Below are 25,292 nucleotides of genomic sequence, written 5' to 3' on the forward strand. Positions count from 1 at the left end.
CAATGGAAAGTAGATAGCAAAGGGGAGAAACAAAAGAATGGTGTATGGAAAATGTAAAGATGCCAGGAAAGGTTCTGTTATAGCAGTAATTACTATAAAATGGCTTTAATTTAACTTTTGCTCAAACTGTAATTTTTTCAGTTTAGGTTAAAAAAAAAAGAAGAAAAGAAAGCTCCATCAGTCTTAGTCTACAAGAGGCTTAGATAAAACAGAAGGAGAAATGCAGGTTGAAATGGAAAGAATAATCCAAAAAGGGAAAAGATGTACTAAACAGTTAGAAGCCAGAAATGCCAGAGTGGCAATTTTTGTATCATACAAAATAGAATCGAAGGCAAAAAGAGATCTTTGTTTCAAAGAGGATGTTATTTACTGTCAGAAGGAACAGTGGATGGGGAAGATAAGAATTTTAACGTCCAATTGACATGGCCTCAAACTGGATAAAACAGTAACTGATACCCGGTGCTTGATCAGAGAGAGAGGACGGCTGTGGGGGAAATACAGTTAGGGTTCACTATACAGATTAAACTTTAAGTAATTGTGGGAGCTGCCAGAGAAGTCTGAACAAGTGTCAGAGTCTGATGTTTGTCTACTGACAGCTTTCAGCTCTCACATCCTCTTTCCACTAGTACCCCACATTTGGGCGGGCTAATAATAAAAAGCCTACCCCTCCCTTGGCACTGACATGAAGTTCAAACCTCAAGCCCAGACATACCCCCTAACCACAATAAAAACCCAGGGCTACTTGCTCCTACTGTCTTCTGGCCATGAGAGCCACTTCCTCCCAGCTGGAGCACTGCTCTCCTGTCTCTGTAAAGTCCCACAGCATGAGAAATACGGGGTTTTCATAGCCTGTCAGTGTACGTGTGCCATGTTCAGCCTCGACCTCTGACAGTAACTTGGTAGGATCCATCCCCACTCCGCACAGTGACCGTACACGCCAAGGCTGGAACCTCGGCCCAGTGTTACGCCTGACATTGGCTGTGGATCAGCCCAGCCTGCAGTCGGGAAGTGGAGCTGAGAAATGAAGAGCAGAGAAGAGCTGGGCTGGAGTCTACAAGGACAGACTGGAGCCCCTGTCTGTCTCTCACTCCTTCCAGCCTTGGTAGGTTCTGTGCTCCTTGCCCAGGCCTTCAAGAAGCCGAAGGAGGATATGCAGCCACAGGTGGGATTGCTGCAGTCCTGCCCTGTGTGTCTGTGAGCTGAGCCAGCAGATCCACATCCATGAACTGGTGGAGTTTCTGGAGCTCTTCAGAGCATTAAGAAATGGCTGCTGGTTCACTTTGGCCTTCCGCATCTCACACAGATGTTTCTAGCGGCTAGCTTCAACCTGGAGGTGTATGCCGAAGGGACCTGTAGGACAGTTCCAGCTCGAGGAGTGGTGCAGTCCAAGGCCCCCTCACAGTCTCAGGGAGACTAGGCTGCTTGACAGGAGTAGCTGGAGGACTTCCCACACTGCTCAGAAGCTGAAAGAGGAAGGAGGCAGGAAGTAAGCACAGAGACTTGAAGGGCATGACTAATAAAGGCGAACTCATGGCAGTCTGAGGCACCCAAAGAGAAAACCAGATCTTTGGTATACACAGAACATTTACAACAATTGACCACATACTGTGTCGCAGAAGAAGCAGGAAATCCTAGTGATCTGTCCTCTGCAGTGCAGTGATGCTGGAAGTCACAAATAAAAGGAGAGCTCAGATCATCCCACACCTATTGGAACTGAGTGCATCTAATAAGCGACCATTAGGTCAAAGAGGAAATTATAAAGAAAACCATGTAATACTTAGGACTGACGGACAGTGAGGACACACCATGTCAAAATGTGTGTAACATGGCTAAATTAGCACTTGAAGGGAAGTTGCCAGCATTAAGTACGTCTCTTAGGAAACAAAGACTAGAATTACATGGAATGAGTCTTTGACTCAATAAGAAGGAGAAGGAGCAACAAATGTGAAAGAAGGAGATAATAAAGGTAAAAGGACAAGTTAGCGATGCAGAGACCAATAGCTACCGCAGAAAATAAAAGGGAAGGTTGACAAAAGTCAAAGCTCATCTTTAGAGGAGTAGAACTAGATTTCTGCCAAGGTTTTTTTTTTTTTTTTCTGCCAAGGTTTAAAAAAGAAGATGCATATAAAAATACAGAATTATAAAAAGGAAAAGAACTATTAATAGCAGCAGTACATTTTTTTGAAAATGAATGATAGTAAAAAAAAAAAAGAAAATGAATGATAGTATATTTGATAATTTAGGCAAAGTGGATAAATCTCTGGATAAGTAGGAAAATACCAGACTGAGGCAAGAAAAGTGGAAACCTTGAATAAGTAAACATTGAGGAAATGAAAACAATGTGCAAAGATCTCTTCTTCAGTAAAGTCCCAGGTCCAGATGGTTTTATAGGTGCATTTTGCCAGATGTTCCAAGGACAAATACTCCCCACACTAGGTGTGCTTTTGTGGGATATAGTAAAGAGGTAAGTTGCTCATTCTTCTGGCAGATTTGATATTGACGGTTTCACATATGGCCGTGTGAACATCCTGATTAAGGTAGTAGCTCACTGAATCTCACAGTCGTGAGATCGCATTTATTTATCTGCAGATTAGGCCACCACCTCTTGCACTGATCCAGGCTGTTTTCTGCAACACAGAACCTAAGCTTGGAGAACACAGAGCCACGTGTGTTACAGAGACTCAGGTTCAGAGGGAGAGGGCAGTGGGAAGATGGGGATGGGGAGGTTAAGGGGAAAAGTTGAAACAGAATGGCCGTGTCAAAGGATATGTAGGTTTAGAAGGCATTTAACCCACGTTGCCACGGCCCCTCAAGAAAGGTACTACTTTAGCTCTATCATGTTTTCAGACTGGAAACGTTTTGTACCGTGAATCAGAAATTGTTACGCAGAGAGTTTTATAACTACATCTTAGTCCTTTTTTTGTGTGTTTGAGATGGCAAAGACCTATAAATCTATGAAAAACTGTAGAAACACTCAGTATGGTATACATATGATCTCTTATTTTAATAGATATCCATTGAAATTGAAACTCCTACCCAGATACCTTTAGTCGATGAAGCGTCAGGGGAGGTAAGTAAATGTTAAATTTAATTTTAAGAAAGTATTATTTAATAAGATGATTGACTTTCTCTGTGATTTTATTTTTTTTTCTTTTTTCTTTTTTTTTTCTCTGTGATTTTAAATGTGCATTTTACCATAAAAAAATTATAGTAATTGGGTGAGTTTGTAGGGGAAAAATATTTGTGTTCCATTTCTTTTCTACATGCAAAAGTTTGGACATAACTCCTGTCTTGAATTGATCCTTTTTGTATTACCTTCTAATGTTGAGAACTCCAGTTGTTATTACTCTGATGTCATTGTCAAATTTATTAAGCTTATTATAATATTCAGGATATAATACGGTGTTTAGTGCTTTTGTAGCAAATTTATGTATTTGTGATTTTCTTTTTTTCCTGAATCATTTCTTAAGAAAATCCACTTAAGTGTCCAAATGGATCCAATATATTTTTTGTCCTTAAATTTAGAAGCAGATACTTTTGTGTTGTGAATATATTTTTTTAATAATACGCAGGATTACGGACCTGCCTTTTATTTATTGTTTTAACTCAAATTCTTCCTAGGGCCAGGAAGTATTTTCCTATTTTATGGTAAATCTAGGTAAGATTAATTCCATGGCCTGGTTATAACCTGCTCTGTTGACATGTTGAACTCTGATGGGTGTCCACTCTCTGTGACCAGGCGGGGGCTGAATTTTCACATTTCCTCTCTGGGGACGATTAGGCGTGTGAAGCAGTCCTCTTCGATTTGTTATCCAAGTGAGGACTGCAGGGCCAGTTGAGGGTGGGTTAAAAAGGAGGTAAAAGGGGTGGCCTGAAGGTTGCTCAATGCTGTCCTGGACTCAGTTAGCTAACACTAGACTCCTCTGATCACCTCACTGCCTTGCCACTTATGTTGGTGACAGGCTTTGTCAAATCTGGGCACCAGACAGCAGGCAGCTCCCATTGACCAGAGTCTTGCTGTTCCACTCTGGTCCTTTGTTCTCATGTGCTGTGGCTTTGTGTGTTGTGTCGCCAGCACTTACCCTGGGACCTTGCTCTAAAGGGGCTGTTGGAACGAATGATGTTAGACTTCAGAAGGAATTGCCACTATCAGGGAGCGAGCCAGGGTGTCCAGAGCTCTGCCTATTAGCTCTGCCCAGGACAGAATGGTGACTTGGGGCCAGGCTATGTCAGGCTTTTTATTTTTATTTTTTTTTTAGTTTAATAATAGCTTTATTGACTTATAATTCATATATCATACGGCTCACCCCATTTGAAATGTACAGTTAGTGGCTTTTAGTATATTCACAGAGTTGTGTATTCATCATTACAGTCATTTTTCAAGTATGTTCATCACCGAAAAAAGAAACCCTGTACCCATTAGCAGTAATTCCCTGTCTCTCCTTCCCTCAGCCCATGGCAACCACTACTCTAAGTCTATAGGATTCACCTATTCTGGACATTTCATATAAATGGAATTGAAAAAAAAAATAAATGGAATCGAACAGTATGTGGTCTTTTGTGACTTACTACTTTTATTTTGCATCATGGTTTCAAGATTTATCCATGTTGTGATATGTCAGTATTTTGTCTCTTTTTTGTGGCCCAAATAATATTCCATTGTATGGATGTACCACATTTTGTGAAATTGCTCATCAGCTGATCGACATTCAGGGTCTTTCTACTCATTAGCTAGTGTGAATGCTGCTGCTGTGAACATTCGTGCACCGGTTTTCATGCATGAATGGATGTAAGTTTTCATTTCTCTCGCGTGTATCTAAGAGCGGAATTGCTGGGTTATACTAGTCACTATGCTTAACCATCGTTTTGTGGGCAAGGATTCTACTTGTTTCCAGGATATGTTGCATGAGGAAATGAGAAAAGGCGTACCGTATTCTTGAGAAGTACTTGAATCTATTCTACCAAGGAGCGCTTTTTTAGGCAAGGTCCTAACGATAATTTATATCATTGTTATTTTTTCTTTATTTTCTTTTTAGAAGGAAGATATTGTTGTGACTCTCTTACCAGCTGGTCACTGTCCAGGATCAGTTATGTAAGGGAGCCCATCTATTTTGCTATTTTATTATACATGTATTTGTAGAAATAAATCTTCAGGGTCTAGAAAATAATAACGTGTACGGAGATTACTTCTCTAATATGTAGGTGGCAATTTCTTTAATCTTTGTTTTAAAATTGAACTTGGGGGATTGAGGTGAAATCAAGTTTGACCTGTGTGGCTGTCTTTTAACAGAAGTGTTCCATGGACCATTTCTCTGTTGGCTTTGCATTTTCCCATCCCATGGATTTTTCTCTCCATGAGTAGGAGTGATCTCACATAGTTGGGAGAGCCAACACATTTCAGGGGATGTCTGTTGCAAATGCGGAAGTATATTCTATTGTGTTATTCCCCCCAGGAAAGGTGGCAGCTGAGTGGCTGGTATAGTTTAGAGCTTATATTAAAATCCCATTAATACTATATCGTAGGTGGCTCTGTTCGCCAGGAAACATTTGCTGTGGATTTAGTGTATATTTGCTTCGTTAGGATGTTGTATGAGACTTAAAAGTCACCAAGACAAATTTCCTTCTCAGGTTTTTATTTCAGGGCAATAACGGAACAGTCTTGTACACAGGAGACTTCAGAATGGCAAAGGGAGAAGCTGCTAGAATGGAGCTTCTGCACTCCGGGGGCAGGTATTAGACTTTGTCTGGTTTTTGTTTTGTTTTGTTTTGTTTTGTTTTTTTGAGAGCTTGCAGAAGCAGGGGGAGGGTTAGGGACAGAGGGAGAGAGAATCCCAAGCCGACTCCACAGGCAGCACGGAGCCTGACGCGGGCTCCATCTCTAGACCCTGAGATCATGATCTGAGCTGAAATCAAGTCAGCTGCTTAACTGACTGAGCCACCCAGGTACCCCCAGACTTCATGTAATTCTTGACTGGAGGGCTGAATCATCTAAGAAGTTTTACTGCTCCCTTCCCCCCAAGTACAAGCCTATGTTTCAGTTAGAAAATGAAGTTTATTATACTATTTGTGATAGTAAAACAAATTTTTCTCCTTGCAATGGGGTGATGGTAACATTCTTTCTGTAAATTGATTGGGGCAGTAGTTACGTGAATTGTCAAAATTCACCGAGCTGCATTTACAAAATCTTTGTATTTTATTGTGTGGAAATCATTTCCTAACAAAGTTGATTTCACAAAAAAATTCCAAATGGAATGGAGCACCTTCTAAAATCACTGAGAATTTGGGGATCCCTGGGTGGCTCAGCAGTTTAGAGCCTGCCTTCGGCCCGGGGGGATTGAGTCCCAAGTCGGGCTCCCTACATGGAGCCTGCTTCTCCCTCTGCCTGTGTCTCTGCTTCTCTCTCTCTCTGTCTCTTGTGAATAAATAAATAAAATCATAAAAAAAAAATTCTTAAGGGGATTCCTAGTTGGCTTAGCAGTTTAGCGCCTGCCTTCGGCCCAGGGTGTGATCCCGGGGTCCTGGGATCGAGTCCCACATTGGGCTCCCTGCATGGAGCCTGCTTCTCTCTCTGCCTGTGTCTGTGCCTCTCTCTCTCTCTGTCTCTCATGAATAAGTAAATAAAATCTTTAAAAAAAAAAATAAAATCACTGAGAATTTAAATTTCACATTTATTTTATTTCATGGTAGGTGGTTAACACTAATTGTTTTTTTTTTAAACCCTAATTGTTGTTGTTCTTGTGTTGTTTTTTTTCCAGAGTGAAAGACATCCAAAGTGTGTACTTAGATACTACTTTCTGTGATCCGAAATTTTATCAAATTCCTAGTCGAGTAAGTCTCCCCAGAGAGGCAGGGTAGTAACTGGGGTGTGGCTGTATTTCTAGTGGGGGGTTTCTAGAATAACAGGTCAGATCATAATCGTCCCATTATTAATTGGCATTAATACCTGTGACTGTTGGGAGTAGAAGGGGTGAGTGATGTTCTTAAAAGCATTAAATGCCTTTTAAACCTCTTGACCAGGAGGAGTGTCTGAGGGGAATATCGGAGCTGGTTCGAAGCTGGATCACTCGCAGTCCCTACCATGTCGTGTGGCTGAACTGCAAAGCAGCTTACGGGTATGAGTATCTATTCACCAACCTTAGTGAAGAGTTTGGAGTCCAGGTACGGTGATGGCTTTCTTTTCTGTTGCTCCTTCCATCCTTCCAGGTTCTCCTTTCCTCCCCCTCCCAACCCCTCAACAACCAGCCGCAGTAGCAGAGGGAAGCAGCCTATCAAAGACAGCGTGTTGGGGGCCCGGGTGGCTCAGTCAAACAAACCTCTGCCTTCTGCTCAGGTCATGATCTCCCGGTCCTGGGATCGAGCCCCAGGTCAGGCTCCCTGGTCAGTGGGGAGCCTGCTTCTCCCTTTGCTTCTCCCTCCGCTGCTCCCCCTGCTTGTGTGTGTGCATGCAGGTGCTCTCTCTCTCTTTTTCTGTCAAATAAAATCTTAAACCAAAACAAAGGCATGTGTGGCGCAGGTTGGCAGCCCTGTGGAGTGAGAGGTCATCTCTGTTTATTCGTGTCCTCACAGGAAGAGCCCACTGCAGCCCCGGTGGCTGGGAAGAGCCCTTTGGTGAAATGTCCTGTAGAGCAAATATTTTTTTCAAAACTGTGGGTGGTGAAATAAACGTAGCCATCTGAGTGTATTGCTTACAGTCAGAGTAATTGTCATTTTGTGACAGTTTACTTAGGGAATCAGACACATGCATGTACGCGTGTGTGCAGTGGTGCCCTGGGAAACCCATTTCTTACTGTGGGTCCTGGTCAAGGTGTGTGAAAACCACTGTCCTCGAGCACCGAACCCTTTGGATGGATCCATCTGCCCCCGATCAGGCTGGGAGGGTGTTCTGTTGCACCTTCCCTTCCATGTGCTTTGGTGCTGGGCTCTCAGGCTGACCGCGGAGCCTGGGGCGTGAGTGTGGCTGCGAGCATGTGGCTTCTGCTTGTCCCTGAGAGAAATGACCCTGAATAAAACAAAGTGCTGGAGCTAGTTGGACATTCAAGTTCCATTCCATTTTGTGCCTTGTAACATAGATCTCCGCCCCCCCACCCCTCCCTGCCCTCCAGCCAACAGATTTGTGCCAAAAATTCAGTCATACACAGTGTCGTTCAGTAAAATAAAAAAGATCTAGTTTTTCTGCATTGGACATTTTATAAATTCCTCCCTCCTTTCCTTCGTAAGTTGTGACTCCTTTGGTCCTTCTTTCCTTCTGTCAAAATATATTGGTATAAAGTTGTAAATTCTCCGTTTTGAGGGTTTGCTTTCATTCTGAGATTGTTGTTCCTGTAATTTGGGTGTTAAAATGGCCTTTTAAATTAAAATCAGGGGATCCCTGGGTGGCTCAGTGGTTTAGCGCCTGCCTTTGGCCCAGGGTGTGATCCTGGAGTCCTGGGATCGAGTCCTGCGTCAGGCTCCCGGCATGGGGCCTGCTTCTCCCTCTGCCTGTGTCTCTGCCTCTCTCTCTCTCTCCCTATGTCTATCATGAATGAATGAATGAATCAATCAATCTTAAAAAAATTAGTTAAAATCGCAGTGAGGATAGGTTGTGTGCACGCACGCATACATACACACACGCTGATCTCTGTTCTCCATTGTTTTTTCCCTCCTGGCCTCTCTTAGTGAAATAGGAAGGTGACAGCCACTTAGCAGGTGCCAAATTTGGGTTGTAAATTTTTGCGTGTGTGAAGTCCGGAAAGGGTTGAAGCTCCTGCTCTTGCAGGCTCTGAAGGAAGAAACCATGGGCTGAGGAGCCTGCGGATAGGGGAGAGCAGCCTTGGGGGTGGCCCGGTGACCTTGGGGGTGGCCTGGTGACCTCTGGAGGGAGCCCTCTCTTCTGCCCCTTAATCCCTCTGCAGGGGTTAGAAACAGTTTCAGATCAGGAATTTCAAAAGGGACCACAGGGAGGTGTTTGACTAAGGAACCTCAGAGATGGTCTGTGGCAACTTTTTCAGGCTTCTTTATTTTTGTTGAGGACAAAAGTTTCTGTATCTCTGTACACTTCAGAACTCACCCCTTTTCATCTCTGTACAGAGTCCAGAAAAGCAAATTTGTTGCTGCTTCTTGTTAGTCGTTAGTAAACAGGGAGTGAGTGGAATAGGCCGCAGGCTAAGTAAGCAATGACACTTGGATCCTTTTCACGCGTGTCTGGTATTAATTACCACAGCGTTTGACTGTATTCCAATCTATTGTCAGTCAGATTTCAAAATGAGACTAGTTCTTTTTTTTTTTTTTTTTTTTTGAGACTAGTTCTTACTGTGCCACTTCATAGTCCTACCACCCGCTTAGGTACACGTCATTTAAAGAAGAGAATCCTTTAAAACTGACACATTGTGACGCCGGGGTGGCTCAGCAGTTTAGCGCCTGCCTTCGGCCCAGGGCGTGATCCTGGAGTCCTGGGATCGAGTCCCACGTCGGGCTCCCTGCATGGAGCCTGCTTCTCTCTCTGTCAGTGTCTCTGCCTCTCTCTGTGTCTCTCTCATGAATAAATAAATAAAATATTTTTTAAAAAACTGACACATTGGCTTAACAATTTAAAATGTATTCACCTTAAAATTCCACAGGTGGCTAAGGTTGTTTGGTTTTTTTCCCCCTCCATCTGCCTTCCTCCTCCTTTTACTCCTGCAAAGGGATGTGTGTTAAGGGGGGATCTGGGCCTCTGCTTCCTGCTCCAGTGGTGTTCCCTCTAAAACTGCCCTTACTTACGCGGCACGTTGGAGATGTGTCTTCCCAAGTCAGTGATTGTTGGGTGTTTGTGTGTCTGTGTGTTCACAGTATTTAGTGAACAGTATTTAGAATAAGACTTGGCAGGTAGTAGGTGCACAGTAAATAGGCATTGAATGACTCTTGATGAAGGACAGCAGAATTGACCCTCCAACAGTGCGGGTTTGAACTGCATGGGTCCACGTATACGTGGATCTTCTTTGACAGATGTGCTATCATATCCTATGTGGTAACGTATGGTGGCTGCACTGGCGGTGAGCACAGCATGACAGAGAGTTCTAGTGTCCTTCTCCTCCTTCAATCGCTGTGCCTCCCCCTGAAACTAATGTAACACTGCGTAAGCTGTACTTCAACCCATAAAAGTACAGTGCAGTACTCAGTGCATTTTCTCTTCCTTATGATTTTCTGAATAACATTTTGTTAGCTTACTTTATTGTAATACAGTATGTGATCCATCTACGAAATCTGTGTTAATTGGCTGTTTATGTTATTGGCAAGGCTTCTGGTCAACAGTAGGCTACTAGAGTAGTTAAGTTTTGGGGGAGTAGAAAGTGATGGGGATTTTTTTTTTTTTTTTGACTATGGGGCATTGGGGCACCACAGTCGTTCGAGGCCAGCGGTATTAGCATGGTTCAGTGAAAGCCACCAGCCGAATCCCCAGCATGTTTTATTACCACCGATAGGCACTAATGCTGACCGGTGGGGATATGATCTTTGTCCTTCGCTGTTGACTGCCAGCAGATTACTGGTGTGGACGGAAATAGCCAAAAACTAGGGGTGTATTTTGTTTTAAAGGTGTTATTTATTTGGAGAGGGACAAGCAGACTCGCTGCTAAGCAGGGAGCCCAACACGGGGCTTGATCCCAGGTGCCGCTGCCAAAAACTTAAGTTTTAAGAAAGAAGAAAGAGTTCACTAACTGGATGATTTGCCCTGCATAATTACCCTTGAACAATTTCTTTATAGGAAATACAATTCAAATAATACGCTTATATGTGCTATTTTACTCAGATTCACGTGGACAAACTAGACATGTTTAGAAACATGCCGGACATTCTCCATCATCTCACAACAGACCGTAACACTCAGATCCATGCCTGTCGTCATCCAAAGGTACGGAGTCCATTGTTTTTCTCACTGTTGGCGTGATGAATGGGAAAACAGAATTGTTGGTCCAGAAAGAAGCTGTGAAATCCCATTTTCTAGGCCCCTCAGTTTACAAATGTGAAGATAGGCTGAGATACCCCAGGCCATGCAGCTAGACGTTACTATGTTCCATAAACTGCATGGTAGTCAACAGACACAGACCCTCTTGGTTGTTTAATGAAATAAATCCATACACATTTGATACATGTTTATTTGTAATGAATTAGGTAATGAGTAATGTATTTATAATGGAAATAGTAATATGTTAGAGCTTCTAACTTAAAACATTTATAAACTATTTTTCTTCTACTTATTTGAGATAAATACTTAGGTATAACCTTGCTTCGGACTTAGAAATGGTGTTACGGATTGCTGGGCCAGTTTCAAATGACCATTTTTAGTGTCTTTGCCCCTCATTTGTAATTCATTTTCGAATGCCACCATAGAACTCTCATCACTTATTAAATGTCCTGTTATTAAATGTCAGGTATTAAATTTTGCATTTGCCCTTAACATTTTTTTCCCTTTCAATTTATATAGCCATAATCATGATCTTCAGAAGTGGGATTGCATGATCATCATATCCCTCTAAATTTTAAAATATCTGAGCATTCAATTGCTGAGTAATTTTCATTTTAGTAAATGCTGCATTTATATATTTAGATACTCACTGTGGTAATAATATTGGCTCCATTGCCAAAAACCTAAAGTAAACTTGCTCAGCCCTAAAGTAAAGCATAGTTTAAAAAAAAAAAAGAATTCTTATCTACAGCCTGGCCTATTCTACTTGAGACCACTCTAGGGTAACTACAAGGTGAGAAATTATTTTGATGATTGGTAAGCTGCATATTAAAACTCAAATACGAATTTATTTCATCTTTTTGTTTTCATGCACAGAGACACACACCTACTCACTGAATTCACGGATGGAGCAAAGTCCGATAGATACAGAATAGCAACTGTTTTGTCCCTTTTCTTTCTATTTAAAAAAAAAAATGTCTTTGAGAGAGAGTGAGAGAGCACAAGCAGGAGGAGCAGCAGGCAGAGGGAGAAGCAGACTCCCTGCTGACCAGGGCACCCGATTCAGGGACTTGATCCTAGGACCCCAGGATCATTCCCGGAGCCAAAGGCAAAACACTCAACCGGCTGAGCCCCCAGTCCCTGACTTGTAGCCTTTGTCCTCACAAGCCCAGTAAATCTCTTAATTGGCAGATTTGTCTCTGCTCTGAGTTTTCTTACGTCCCACAAGTAGCTGAATTTGTAACTGTCACTTCTGTCACTTCCCACAAGGCTGCCTGCCTCGAAACCCTCCTCTAACTGCTTGGTCTTGGTCCCCCGGCCTCAGGGGTACAGCTCGCAGAGCCCTGGCATACCCCTCCGCCTCATCAGGCTCCAGAGGCCTCCCGAGACATCGGATTTGGATGGAGCGCTAATGGTTTTGCAGGACCCCTCTCCAAACGTGATGTCCTTGGGAAAACAGTTTCATTGCTTTTTAGCCCTTTAAAAGCATTTTTGTTACTTTTCCCTCGAACTGTATTTTGAAAAAGTTGGACGTGTAGCCCGTATCCATGCTTCCCTGTTGTGTAGTGGTGTCCTTTTTAGCATGTGGCGCGGGGGAGCAGGGCGCCCCGAGCTACGATCAGGTGTGTGTTGCGGCCCCTGTGCCCTCTTCTATCTCTCGATGGAGATCAGGTCTCCAGCTTTTGGCTTTTCTTTCAGGACACTGATATTTTCAGAGTCCAGGCCAGTCGTTTTGCAGAATGTTCCTAAATTTGGGATTATCTGATTGTCTCCTTACATCTACTTTTTTGTCATGTCTGTAAACTTAGAAACATTTGTTTTTGAGACCTTGCCTACAGACAGATTTGTTGAAAATGTTGAACTGCTTTTCCTTCTTCGCAATCTTTTTTAGGCAGAGGAATATTTTCACTGGAATAAGTTACCTTGTGGAGCTATTTCCAAAAACAGAATCCCGCTCCACACAATCAGCATTAAGCCATCCACTATGTGGTTTGGAGAAAGAACCAGAAAAACAAATGTAATTGTGAGGTAAGAAAGCAACCTCTCTTTTGAGAGAAACCTTGCTTTTGAGGTAACTTCTCTGATTTAGTTTAAATGCAATTGAGCCTAACCCAGGGAGGAGGATGCACTATAATTATGGAGAATAACTTCTGAAATTTAAACACTATTTAAAAAGGTTCTGCTTCCCAACCTGTCTGATGGCCAGTGTCTTTAGCCAGTATTTGCTGAGGGCTACTCTGGTTGGGTGGCTGGAGACTGAGGGCATCCTGCTTGTCAGGGAGTGGGGGGGTGACGCTGCAGGGGATAGAAGCCCTCAGTGGAGCAGAGGAGAACCATAGCGATCATCCCATTTTGGCAACACTTCTTTAATATTGGGTATTCAGAATGTCTACAAATACTTATATTTCTGGAAAGAGTTCCCTCTTGTCCAAGGAGAAACCTTTGATTGTAGGGTGATTGCATATTGGAGTAGACTAAATGAGAAGGCAGGAAATGTAGAACTTAGCTTGGTTTTGTCAAAAGAACTTTTAATTTTTGTGTTTTCATTTCCCTTTAGGACTGGAGAGAGTTCATACAGAGCTTGTTTTTCTTTTCATTCTTCCTACAGTGAGGTAAGAGGATCCCACGGACCCAGACCCCTGTTGCCACCTGCTTCGGCAGCCATCGTGGTTGACAGTAGTGCCTCTGACTACCAGAGGCATCTCTCTTCTTACTGCTTAAGATTTGTTTTGGCTTTTCCTAAAGAAGTTTAGGGAAAACATATCAGTAGATGAGCCATGTTTGCTGAGTACAGAGGAAATTGGCTATTATCACCTACTTTCAGCCTAAACATTGAAAAATGTGGATGATTAAGGTTTTCTTCCCATCTTACTTCCTGCATATATTTTAACTTCCCCACTTTGGTTGTTCTGTCCAGCTGTCATTAGCTGCTTGTAACTTACATGAAGGAGTACTACAGATAAATCTCCTATGGGCGGCCCGAAGGTGCCATCCAGATTTTTGCCCCCTTCCAAAATTTGATTGTGCTGAAAAACTATTTAAAAAATAGTCCTGAATATTCAGCAGTGGGGAAGAACAAAGGCTACTGAGGTAAAGACCTTGTTTCTTTTCTTTTTTCTTTTTTAAAAATATTTTTATTTATTCATTCATGACAGAGAGAGGGAGAGAGGCAGAGACACAGGCAGAGGGAGAAGCAGGCTCCATGCAGGGAGCCCGACGTGGGACTCGATCCCGGGTCTCCAGGAACACGCCCTGGGCTGAAGGTGGCGCCAAACCACTGAGCCATCCAGGCTGCCCAAGACCTTTTTCCTTAAGAAGGATGTAGCATATTGGGATTACTCAGTTTAAGGCTTATTAAATAGTTTTGTTAGGATTCTTTTTACTTTTCTTTTTTTTTTTTAATTAGTCAACATATAGATAAAACATTATTAGCTTCGTTATTAGCTTCAGATGTAGAGCTCAGTAGTTATCAGTTTTGCATTGTCAGGATCCTTTTCATGTAGGAAATTGACCTGCTAGAGTGGGAACTTGGTATGTGTACTTTATTTGCAAACTCCTCATGCATTTCCAGAGTAAATGCCAGCATCTCATAAGTGCTGAGTTTTAGTAATCTCATGTACATATTAGGAGAAAAAGGTGCATAAAATCAGACTTTGTATGACACTTTTAGTTTGACCATTTCTGCACTTAAACATTGATTTCCCGGGTAACTATCATTTTTGTATTTGGGATACACGGATGCGGCACTGCAGCAGTGAGCCGTGAGCCGTGGGCGTGTTAATGATTCGAACAATTGGATTCTTCAGAGCGCAAGTCAGCCGTAGTGTTGTAAATGACTCTTCATCATATTATCGAAATACCACAGTGTATTTAAATACTATTTAAATAGTATTTAAATACTATTAAATAACTGACCTTAACTTTCAGGTACAAATCGGTTATCTGAGAGCAGCTTGGAAGGGATTCATTGTGATGGCATAATTGAGCTAATGTGTTTTCCTCATTTTATCCTGAAATCTCAGATTGTTGTCAAAGCCCCCTCCTGGGGATTTGTCTTCTGTTTGGTATCTGGCTCAGGATCAAGGCCCCTTCCTTTGATCCCTTAGGGCTGGGGATTCTTTCTGTCTCAGCCACCTGGGAAGGCATCTAATGAGGGAATGGGTTTGGCCTTACTTTTTCACTTAGGACTACATCTGGCCTGTTTCCCTCCTTCAGTGTAGTTAGCAGCCGGGTTGGAAAGCATAAGCCTTCCTGGGATTTTATGCAGTTACCCCTTAGGAGGTCTTTTTGGTGCTTGAGCAGAGAGATGAAACAGATGACCCCCCTGCCCTGCCATCATCCCCCACACTCCCTCTGGATTAGCACTATTGATCGCACACATGGAGAGTCACCATGAGCTCCACTTGGTCATCTCTCAGGGTGGTGAGGAGACAGGCTTTCCTGAAAACTCTAATAGGCCTATCCTAAGTATAGATCACGTTGAAATATATTTAAAAACATAAGTAGTAGATTTTTCAAAAATTATTTTAGAGCATATACTCGAATGGGAGGGAGAGGCAGAGAGAATCTCGAGTGTAGAGCTCAACTTCATGACCCTGAGACCATGACCTGAGCTGAAACCAAGTGAGCCGCTCAACCAACTGAGCCACCCAGGTGCCTCCCATAAATAGGAGGCTTAAGTATCATTTCCTGTCAGTTTTTCTGACTACAGCTGATCCTCCTTACTCATGGATTCCTTATTTACAAAAGTCTGCTTGCTCATCAAAATTTATGACCCCCCAAATTAATAGTTGCAGCGCTGCAAGGTTGTTTGCAGTCAGGCCCAGGGAGTCAGCAGACACGCATATTCCCGGCTGAGGCTGAACAGGGTGGTGCTCTGCCCTCGCCACTGAGCTCCAGGGTAAACAGGTGTCCTTTTGCAGGCAGGTCAGTGCTGCATTTACACATTTCTGTGCTTTTTGTTGGGGGTTTCACTGTTTAAAACGGCCCCCAGGTGCAGTGCTGGGGAGCTGTGCATGTTCCTAAGCACAGAGGCTGGGCTGTGCCCTCATGGAAGAAATACATGTGTTTGATAAGCTTTGTTCAGGCAGGAGTTATGGTGCTGTTGGCCGTGAATTCAGTGGTAATGAGTCAACAGTGCACGTGGAATAGGTGTCAGAAGCGCATAGAAAACAAGGTGATAAAAAAAAAAAAAAAAAAAAAAGAAAACAAGGTGATGCGTTGGTAGGCTGACAGAAACAGTGACCAGAGGTTCACAGGAACCTGGTCTTCCTGGTAGGAGCCCTGGTTCAGTGTTTGCCGACTCACCGTGCCCAGTGACTTCAATGAACATAACGAGGATAAGAATAGACGGTCTTCGTGAATGGTCTTAAGGCAGACATCTGATGCAAGGACATCAGCTTGTACAAGGGACAGAGGGTGCCTCTCTAGTGGGTGTCTCTTGCCTCCTGTGGCCACTTCATTTCTAAGTAAAAGTGAATGATTTCTGGTATAGGTAAACCTTACTTTCTTTATCCCTCTTCCCTTGAAAAGCCTCAGAACAAATTATGCAAATCATATAGGTTGTGGCCAGGTAAGTAATAGTTTCTGCTCTGAAAGTAAAAAAAAAAAGAGTTTATGGAAAATACCTGAAGAATGAATGGGTCGTCTTGCTTTTTCTCCTGTTTTAAATAAGGTAGCCACTTTATTTTAATATGGAGTTATTGATAATTCCTGGGTTCCTACTTTTTTTGATTTGGTAAAGTTGGGTTCTAATAATTACTCAGATCTCAGTTTCCCCACTTGCAGAAGGGAATAAAAACCTTTGTGTGTTGTCATTATCATGTGTGTGATGGATAATTTCACTGAATGTTAAACATATGCCAGGCCAAACTCTTCACATGCATTATCTCATTAAGACTTTTAGCTGAAGAATCGAATGCAGACTCCAGGTAACCTGACCAAGATCACATGTTCACCAAGATCTAACAAGTGACAAAACTGAAACTTGTCTGGATTGTAGAGATGTTTTGAGGAATATTGACAGAGTTCCTCTTTTATAGCATTCAGAACTTTGCAGAAAATCAAGGTATTCATGAAATTTTTGCCTTCAGTTTTCCTCTAGGTTAGAATAAACTGTTAGAACAAATCAAGCATCCTGGAAGAAGTCCATGAATCCATGATTCCTAGTCCTTACTGTGGAACAGAATCACCTGAAGAACACTTAAATATTCAGATTTCCAGGCCCCACTGTAACTCAGTAACAAAAGGATTTTGGGGGTGGGCCTGAATGTTGATTCATTTTTCCTGGGAGGCCCCCAGGTGGTCCCCATGTGCAGCTAGCATTGAGGACCACACAAGAAATTCCTGCTGCTCTTTCTCCTGGCCTCATTTGTTGCTTCTCTGACACCCAGATTTTTCAGCATAGAGATAATTGACCTATTTTATTTTCCTTCTAGATTAAAGATTTCTTGAACTACATCTGTCCTGTGAATGTGTATCCAAATGTCATTCCAATAGGCACAACTTTGGATAAGGTTGTAGAAATGTGAGTAGTTGCTACTTGTGAAACTTCTATTGTTGAACAGATGGATGCAGAGACTAGTTTTGGGCCTAAGAATTGGAGGCAAGGGTGTAGGATGGAATGGCTATAAATACGTTTCTTGCTGGGAACACGATGGCTTTATACATAACACGATATGTTATGTATAATCCTAAAGGCTGCTGGGAATCTGGCCCAAGGAACCATTTGGCAGTGAGGCCCTCCTCAAGTCTTTTTCTGTGCCCTTTTGTATTTTATCATCACCGTGCCTTAGCTTTCAGCCTGTAGAGAGATAAGATTCGTGAGATTCTTCGAAGAGATCAGGAAGCCTCATTAAACAGGGACCAGTAAGCAGCCAGCTAGATGTATTCTCTGAAAGCCAGAAGGTGTCACTGTCTTACTTAATAGTCTTGTAGAATAGGACCTGCTTTTCTGCAGTGCAAGAGCAAATACAGGAGTTTTGCCTTCCTCCATCCTACGACTAGATAGCTGTATAACAGGTTGTATTCTGTTTACCACTTTATTACAGTGAAGTGGTTTTTTAATTATTAGACATGGCTTTTCAGTTTTTAAAAGTAGTTATTTATGATTTTTCCCATGGCTAAGTTTTTATAATCTCTGTAAATGATGATTATATTCCAGTAGCTTTCCCCACAGGAAAAATATAATTATCATATTCGTTTCAGCTTAAAGCCTTTATGCCGATCTTCCCAAAGTACTGAGCCAAAGTATAAACCACTTGGAAAATTGAAGAGAACTAGAAAAACTCACCTAGACTCAGGTAAGAAAATGACCCTGGGCTCAGGGTTTCCACAAGCAAGGCTGTTTTCCAGGCTACTCTGGTCCAGTGAAAGCTGCATTGGGCAGAGGTGGGCCTGGAACGGACTGTCACTCAGACCTGTCATCATTCTCTCAAAGTGCTTTGCCTTCCTTTCTTCAGCCTGTAGAATCAGGAGTCCGATTTCCTTCACAAGCTTAGAACAAGCGACTGGGAGAACTGTGCCTCTATTGAATGGTAGGGCCTGTAAGGAGAGGCTGTGCTGTTAGTCTTGGCCATTTCCTTCAAGATACTAGTAAATGCTGATAATGGGAACTTTTGTCACTTTTTCATTATTCTTTTAGTTTTTCAGCAAAGAGCAGCAGTAACCTCTGAGGAAGAAATCAGAGCTTCAGACTCCAAACAAAGCTCTGCTCCTTTATAGCAGCCACATTTTGTGGTTAGGATTCTGAATTTCAGTTGCTTTATAGTGGGGAGCCAGTTACTGTACCAGGTAGCTAATACATGACCAAAAGAGAGTAAATAATGATAGTATTTCTTGAACACCTGCTGTATATGGCAGGTATTGTGCAAGGTCCTTTACGTATGTTACAGTTAAACCTCAAACCTCCAAGGGGTAGGATCCCAATTTCACTAACAAGAAAAATGAAGTTTAGAGAGTGAAGTAAATCCCCCCAGGTCCAGCCAGAAGTGAGTGATGGGGTTGGGATTCTAATCCAGGCCTGTCCTTCTCTTCTCCATTTCTGCATTTCCTCTCATTTAAAATCAAATAGAAAACCATTAAGATGCAAATTCCAGGACTGATTCTAGAAAAACAGTTGCATTTTCAGATGTTACCGCTATCATGTACTGCATCTTCTAATCCTTTATATATACAAACTTAGTTGTAAGTTTAAAAAAAAAAAAACTTTATTTTTTTTTAAAAGATTTTATTTATTTATTCATGAAAGACACAGAGAAAGAGAAAGAGAGAGAGAAGCAGAGACACAGGGAGAGGGAGCAGCAGTCTCCATGCAGGGAGCCCGATGTGGGACTTGGTCCCTTATCCTGGGATCACGAACTAAGCCGAAGGCAGCTGCCTGCTGAGCCAGCCAGGTGTCCCTAGTGTCCAGTTGATGCATGTTTACATATTCACGTACTGGAGAAGCTATCACCCTAATTAAGATAATGAAAATATCCATTACCTCCAAGTCCCCCTGTGCCACTTTGTAATTCCTCCCAACTACCCTTCTTGCTCCCCGCTGTCCTGATCCATGCCAAGGCAGCCACTGATCTGCTATCACTGTAGATTAGTTACCATTTTCTAAAGTAATCACATACAAGTATATGTCTGGCTTGTTTCACTCAGCATATTTTGAAACTTACTGATATTGTTGCATGTATCAAAGTTCATTCTTTTTTATTGATGAATAGTATTTATTGCATGGATGTACCACAATTTACTAATCCATTCACCTGTTGTACATTTGGGTTCCCAGTTTTTGGTTAGTACAAATAGAGCTGTAAACATTCATATACACATCTTTGTATGAATGTATGCTTTCATACTCGGAGTGGGTCGTATGGTATCTGTGTCCTTAAAAAACTGCCATATTGTTTTAGAGTGGTTGGACCACTTTGTATTCTCGCCAGTTCTCTTGCTCTACTTTGTTGTCATTATTTGGTCTGGGTAGACTTTGTACTTTTAGGTATCCTAATGTGTATGAAATGGTATCTCATGGTTTTATTTTGCATTTTTCTAAGATCTAGTGAGGTTGAGCATCTTTGGTTATAGGCTATCCATGTATTTTCATTGGGGAAGTGTCTGTTAAATCTTTACCCATTTTATTTTTTTATAATTATTTTCTTTCTTTTAAAGATTTTATCCAATTATTCATGAGACACACACACACACACACACACAGAGAGAGAGAGAGGCAGAGACACAGGCAGAGGGAAAAGCAGGCTCCATGGCTTCATGCAGGGAGCCCGACGTGGGACTCAATCCCGGGTCTCCAGGATCAGGCCCTGGGCTGAAGGCAGGCGCTAAACCGCTGAGCCACCCGGGCTGCCCCTCTTTACCCATTTTAAAAATTACTTTTTCACTTTATTATTGTTCTGAGTGTTTCTGGATATAAATTTATCAGTTACATGCTTTGCAAAACCTTCCTCCTGGTTTGTGGCTCATCTTTGCAGTCTCTTGAAGAGCAGAAATTTTAAATTTTGATGCTCAATTTATTAGTGTTTATTTGTAGCATAGCTAAGAATTCTGCCTGACTGAAGGTCACAAAGGTTTCTTCTTGTTTTCTGATAGTTTTAGGTTTTACATTTAGGTCTATGATCCATTTTTCTAGTTATTTCTAGTTTGTATGGTACAAACTAGAGGTCCAAGGTCTTTGTTTTTTTTTTTTTTTTTCCTCCTGCATATGAACATCTAGACACTGGAACCATTTCCTGAAAAGTTGTCTTTTTCCTACTGAATCGTCTTTGCACTTTTGTTGAAAATCAGTTGACAATATATGTGGGAGTCTGCTTCTGGACTTTTTATGTTCCATGATCTCTGTCTTAACATCAGTACTGCCCTGTCTTGATTATTGTACCTTTATGAATTTTGAAATGATACAAGTTCTTGAACTTTTTTGTTACTTTTCAAAGTTGTTTTGGCTATTCCAGGTCTTTTGCATTTCCATCTGAATTTTAGAATCATCTTGCCATTTGTACAAATGTCCATGGGAGGGAGTCTGGGATTTGTTAGTAAATTTGTTGATCTGGGAAGAATTGAGAGATTACATTTAATCTTTATTTGGTTTATTGGCTGTAACTTTTTATTATTTTTTAAAGATTTTATTCATTTATTCATGGGAGACACAGAGAGAGAGAAGCAGGCTTCATGCAGGGAACCTGACGTGGGACTCGATCCAGGGTGTCCAGGAACAGGCCCTGGGCTGAAGGAGCGACCACCTGGGCTGCCCCTGTAACTTTTTATTTTAGTGGCTTAAGTATACATCTTTAACTTAGCAGAGTGAAAAGATATGTATTATTGTAGTAATAGCATAGTATGGTATAAGAAACTTAATGGCAGTTATTTCCCCCCTCACAGTCTGCAATTTTACTCATACGTTTTACTTGTTATAAACCCCACAATATTTGCTTTATGCTGTCAGGTTTTTAAAGCTTTATTGCAGTGTAATTTAGATACCATAAATTTCACCCTTTTTAGGCACACACTACCAGACATGCAGACGTTTGCACCTAATTTTAGAACATTTCTGTTCTTCCAAACTATGCCCATTTCAAGTCCCTCCCCACTAGCACCTCCAGTTTTAGGTAACCACTAAATCTACAGGTTTGTCTCTTCTGGACATTTCATGTAAGTGGAACTGTACAACATTTGGTCTTGTGTGCCTGGCTTCCTAAGCATACTCTTTTTTAGTGCCACATTTTATTTATCCATTCACTAGTTGAGGGACATTTGAGTTGTTTCTACCTTTTATTTTTTTATTTATTTTTTTGTTTCTACCTTTTAGTTATAAGTTATGCTGCTTTGCATATTCGCATACTGGTCTTTGTGTGGACACAGGATTTATTTATTTGGGATAAGTAACATAGGAGTAGCATTTCTAGATGATGGTGGGGGTGGTGATGCGATCTTAGCCTGAGCTGCTATAACAAAATACCAGACTGGGTGGCTTAATAACAGACGGGTCTCATAACTCAGGAGGCTGGAAGTCCACAAGGTGCTGGCCGTTTCATTCTGAGGCTTCTTCTCTTGGCTTGTAGGCAGCTGTCATATTGTGGTGCTGAAAGGCCCCTTCCCGGGGCATGTGCTGGGGCTCTCTGATGTCTAAGGACACCAATCCTATTTCATCAGGGTGCTGTCCTAACTTAAATTATTTCCTTTGAGGCTCCATTTCCAAATACAGCCACACTGGGGGTTAGATGGCTTCAACATGTCAATTTAGGGGGAGGTACATTTATTCCATAATATACACACAGTAAACCTATGTTTTAACATTTTAACAAACTGAGAAGCTATCTTTCAAACTGAACACAATTTTATTCCCACTAGCTAAGGATTCCAATTTCCCCACATTGCAGCTCACACTTTGTCTTTTTGATTATAGCTCTTCTAGTGGGTATAAAGAGGTGTCTCATTATAGTTTTGATTTGCATTTCACTATTTGAGCTTAAGTATTTATGTTCTTTGCTGAAATGTCTACTTCAATCTCTTGCCCATTTTATTTTTTAAATATTTTATTTATTCACGAGAGACACACACACACAGAGAGAGAGGCAGAGACACAGGCAGAGGGAGAAGCAGGCTCCATGCACCGGGAGCCCGATGTGGGACTCAATCCCGGGACTCCAGGACCACGCCCTGGGCCAAAGGCAGGCGCTAAACCGCTGAGCCACCAAGGGATCCTCTCTTGCCCATTTTATTTTTTTCTTGCCCATTTAAAATTTGGATTATCTTCTTGCATTATAAGAGGGGTTTAAATATATATATATATATATATATATATATATATAAAATTTTATCTGAGAGTGTGCAGATGAGCAGGGAGGAAGGGCAGAGGGAGGAGCAAACTCACCACTGAACAGGGAGCCCCAGTCGGGACTCCATCCCAGAACCCTGGGATCATGACCTGAGCCAAAAGCAGCAGCTTCACCAACTGAGCCACCCAGGAGCCCCTGTAAGAATTTTTAAAGGACTTCTACCCAGTGTCCATAATTAGGATTTGCAAATATTTTCTTCCAGTCTATACAGCTTGTCTTTTTACCTTACTGATGGTGTCTTTTGAAGTTTAAAATTTAAGTCCAATTTATCTGATTTTTGTTTTACTGCTTGTGCTTTTGGGGTCCTAATCAACTATGGCTTAATCCAAGATCATGAAGATATTCTCCCATGTATTTTTGATCATTTCAGTTTACCTGAAGTTTACTGTGTTAGGTTCTGCAATAATTTTGGATTTCTAAGAGTATTCATGCATTTTGTTCAGGCATATGGTTAAATGGCTCGGATAGTGTGATTCTTTTGTGTCTAGAACTCACTCTCCCCACTACTAACACAAGGCCCCTTTTAGTACCCCTACAGATGCCCTGTGAATTATAAGGGGTTCCACACTGACTGTTGGGAACAGGCACTGTTCCTAGCACTGTGTGCATTCTGGTCACTTTTAGTTTTTTGGAGTAAGTGTTCCCTGGCCTCAGGTAGTTATCTCACACACAAGTGTGCACTGGCCAGGGTGCTGAACACCAGAGGGGGCCCTCGCTCTAAGCCTCTGCTCTATAGATCCAGCCACACCTCAACTACTGGATGCCCAGGGGCTCTTCCTGCTTGGAAAGGTCACAAAGTGAACTGGGGCAGTCTTAGGGCTCGGAGCCCCTTCATTTGCTTCTCCTGTCTCAGGTGTCTTTGTCCTTCAGTGCCTGATAACGAAGGCTCTCAAGAAATTTGACATATTTTATCTGGTTTTAGTGGTTTCATGTGGGAAGTTCAATTTAGTCCCTGTTACTCTTGGCTGGAAGCAGAAATCTTTAACATTTTGTCCTTTTATATATATCTATTTTTTATATCTATATTTTATATATATCTATATCTACCCAGAGGACTCTGGTTTTTTTTGGTTTGTGGGCCACTAGTTCTAAGTTTTCAAATTGGTGTTTCTTTTTCCCTCATTTTTGCTTTTTTTTTTTTTTGTTAGCTTTGATTTTGTTCCTTGACTCCCTAGTGTTATTATTATTATAGTGATTTTTATAGCTTTTATTTGTATAGGTATAGATCTTTAGCAATCTCTGGTGTCAGTCTGATGTTTTTAGATGTATTTTGTAAGCCATAGGGATGTTTGCTTTAATTCATATCGTTGACCTTAGTCCTGTGCGTGTGCTGCAAGGTCTATGGTAATTTTGGAGTAGTTTTTAGTTTCTTTAGTCTGTTAAATGTTCTGTTGATGCAAGTCAATGGTTAACAAATGTTAACCATGCAGTGTTTAACAAATCTTAGAGCAACGGATTTTTTTGTGTGTCAGCATTTGAAGGGCAAGTTGAGCATTCTTTTCTCAGTCAGTAAAGCTCTTTGTGCTCTGATTTTTTGTTATTATAGCTTATTGAGAATATAGGATTCCACCACTCTATTTTGAATAGCATTTTAATGTATTTCCTTCTCCCCATTTATGTAAATACCTAGAACTCACAGGACATTAAAAATGTTTACTGTGTAGGCACCAGTAAGAACAGAACAGGGTCCTAAGGTTCTGTAGTTGTGTGAGGCTCGTTGGGACTGTGGAGAGGTGGACAACAGGACATAAGCAGGGACCAGGGCAGTGAAAAGGAAGGAAAAACACTTGGGGACTTAGCTGTACAGTGTGTAGAGGCTGAAAAGCAGTTAACCTTTCTGTGGGGAAATTAAACTTCACTTTTACAAATAATTTTGTGATGAACAACACTGTACCTAAGTCTGTTTCACACTTCTCATTATTGGGTTAAATTGTAGAAATTATTTTGTCCAGTATGGCTTACCAAGTTACAAAGTATCTATGAATTATGATGTTTGTCCTTTTTAAAGTTGGGTTTAGATGTGCTTATCAGCCTGGGTAAATGCTATTAAGGATTTTAAAACTTATTTTCTTAGTGTTATATGCCTTTCCATTTTCATGGAGAAATTAGAATCATCTTGGTTTAGTAAAGAAACTTTCTTAGATACAGATTAATATGAAAAATGTTTTGATAGGTTTTACAGTTGAAACATACTGTGATTCTAGTATAGTCACTAATCTAGAAGAATATGAAACTGCTTAACCTTAAATACAAACAATAGAAATATTTCGTAAAATGTAACTGTGGCAAAAACAAATTTATACTCCGTGTTTTGAAAGAAAAGCCGTATCTTGGAGATGAGGAGGATTCCAAATATAGTCGCTAGACATCTTAGTCGCCTTAAGTCCTTAAGAATTAGGCAGAGCAAGGAATCAAACTGATCTGGTTTTGACCTAGAGTCTCGTCACACCACTTCTCTCGACTGGTCTCCTCACTGGTAAAATGCAAGGATGATGATCTCTGGCCCATTTTTTTTTAAAAGCAGCTTTTATATATGT

General features: G+C 41.5%; 2 protein-coding genes and 1 long non-coding RNA gene across 11 annotated transcripts in view; 1 reads left to right on the forward strand and 2 right to left on the reverse strand.

The window, feature by feature from the left end:
- The window catches only part of DCLRE1C (DNA cross-link repair 1C), a 36,182-nt gene that overhangs the window by 7,604 nt on the left and 3,286 nt on the right, over positions 1–25,292 (forward strand). For 4 of the 9 annotated variants that reach the window (XM_038530038.1, XM_038530040.1, XM_038530037.1 and 1 more), the window contains 10 exons: positions 3,011–3,070; positions 5,037–5,092; positions 5,629–5,730; positions 6,756–6,828; positions 7,018–7,158; positions 10,766–10,867; positions 12,813–12,949; positions 13,479–13,533; positions 17,359–17,447; positions 18,128–18,222. In XM_038530038.1, coding sequence (XP_038385966.1) covers positions 3,011–3,070; positions 5,037–5,092; positions 5,629–5,730; positions 6,756–6,828; positions 7,018–7,158; positions 10,766–10,867; positions 12,813–12,949; positions 13,479–13,533; positions 17,359–17,447; positions 18,128–18,222 — 910 coding nt within the window. Of the gene's footprint in view, positions 1–2,167; positions 2,465–3,010; positions 3,071–5,036; positions 5,093–5,628; positions 5,731–6,755; positions 6,829–7,017; positions 7,159–10,765; positions 10,868–12,812; positions 12,950–13,478; positions 13,534–17,358; positions 17,448–18,127; positions 18,223–25,292 lie in introns of those variants that run through there. The other 5 variants (XM_038530042.1, XM_038530043.1, XM_038530041.1 and 2 more) reach the window with 3 other exon arrangements.
- On the reverse strand, positions 14,292–18,969 carry LOC119870145. The gene is made up of 2 exons (XR_005355292.1): positions 18,213–18,969; positions 14,292–17,723 (listed from the first exon to the last, which is right to left on the reverse strand). It is a non-coding gene; the product is annotated as an uncharacterized LOC119870145 (long non-coding RNA).
- SUV39H2 (suppressor of variegation 3-9 homolog 2) overlaps positions 19,220–25,292 on the reverse strand; it is a 34,075-nt gene continuing 28,002 nt past the window's right edge. Inside the window, exon 5 of the mRNA XM_038530052.1 lies at positions 19,220–19,374. Within this exon, the coding sequence (XP_038385980.1) occupies positions 19,351–19,374 (24 nt within the window). The 3' untranslated portion in view covers positions 19,220–19,350. The remainder of the gene's footprint in view (positions 19,375–25,292) is intronic.

This window comes from Canis lupus, chromosome 2 (genome assembly GCF_011100685.1).
Source record: "Canis lupus familiaris isolate Mischka breed German Shepherd chromosome 2, alternate assembly UU_Cfam_GSD_1.0, whole genome shotgun sequence".
In the NCBI taxonomy this organism is placed as follows: domain Eukaryota; kingdom Metazoa; phylum Chordata; class Mammalia; order Carnivora; family Canidae; genus Canis; species Canis lupus.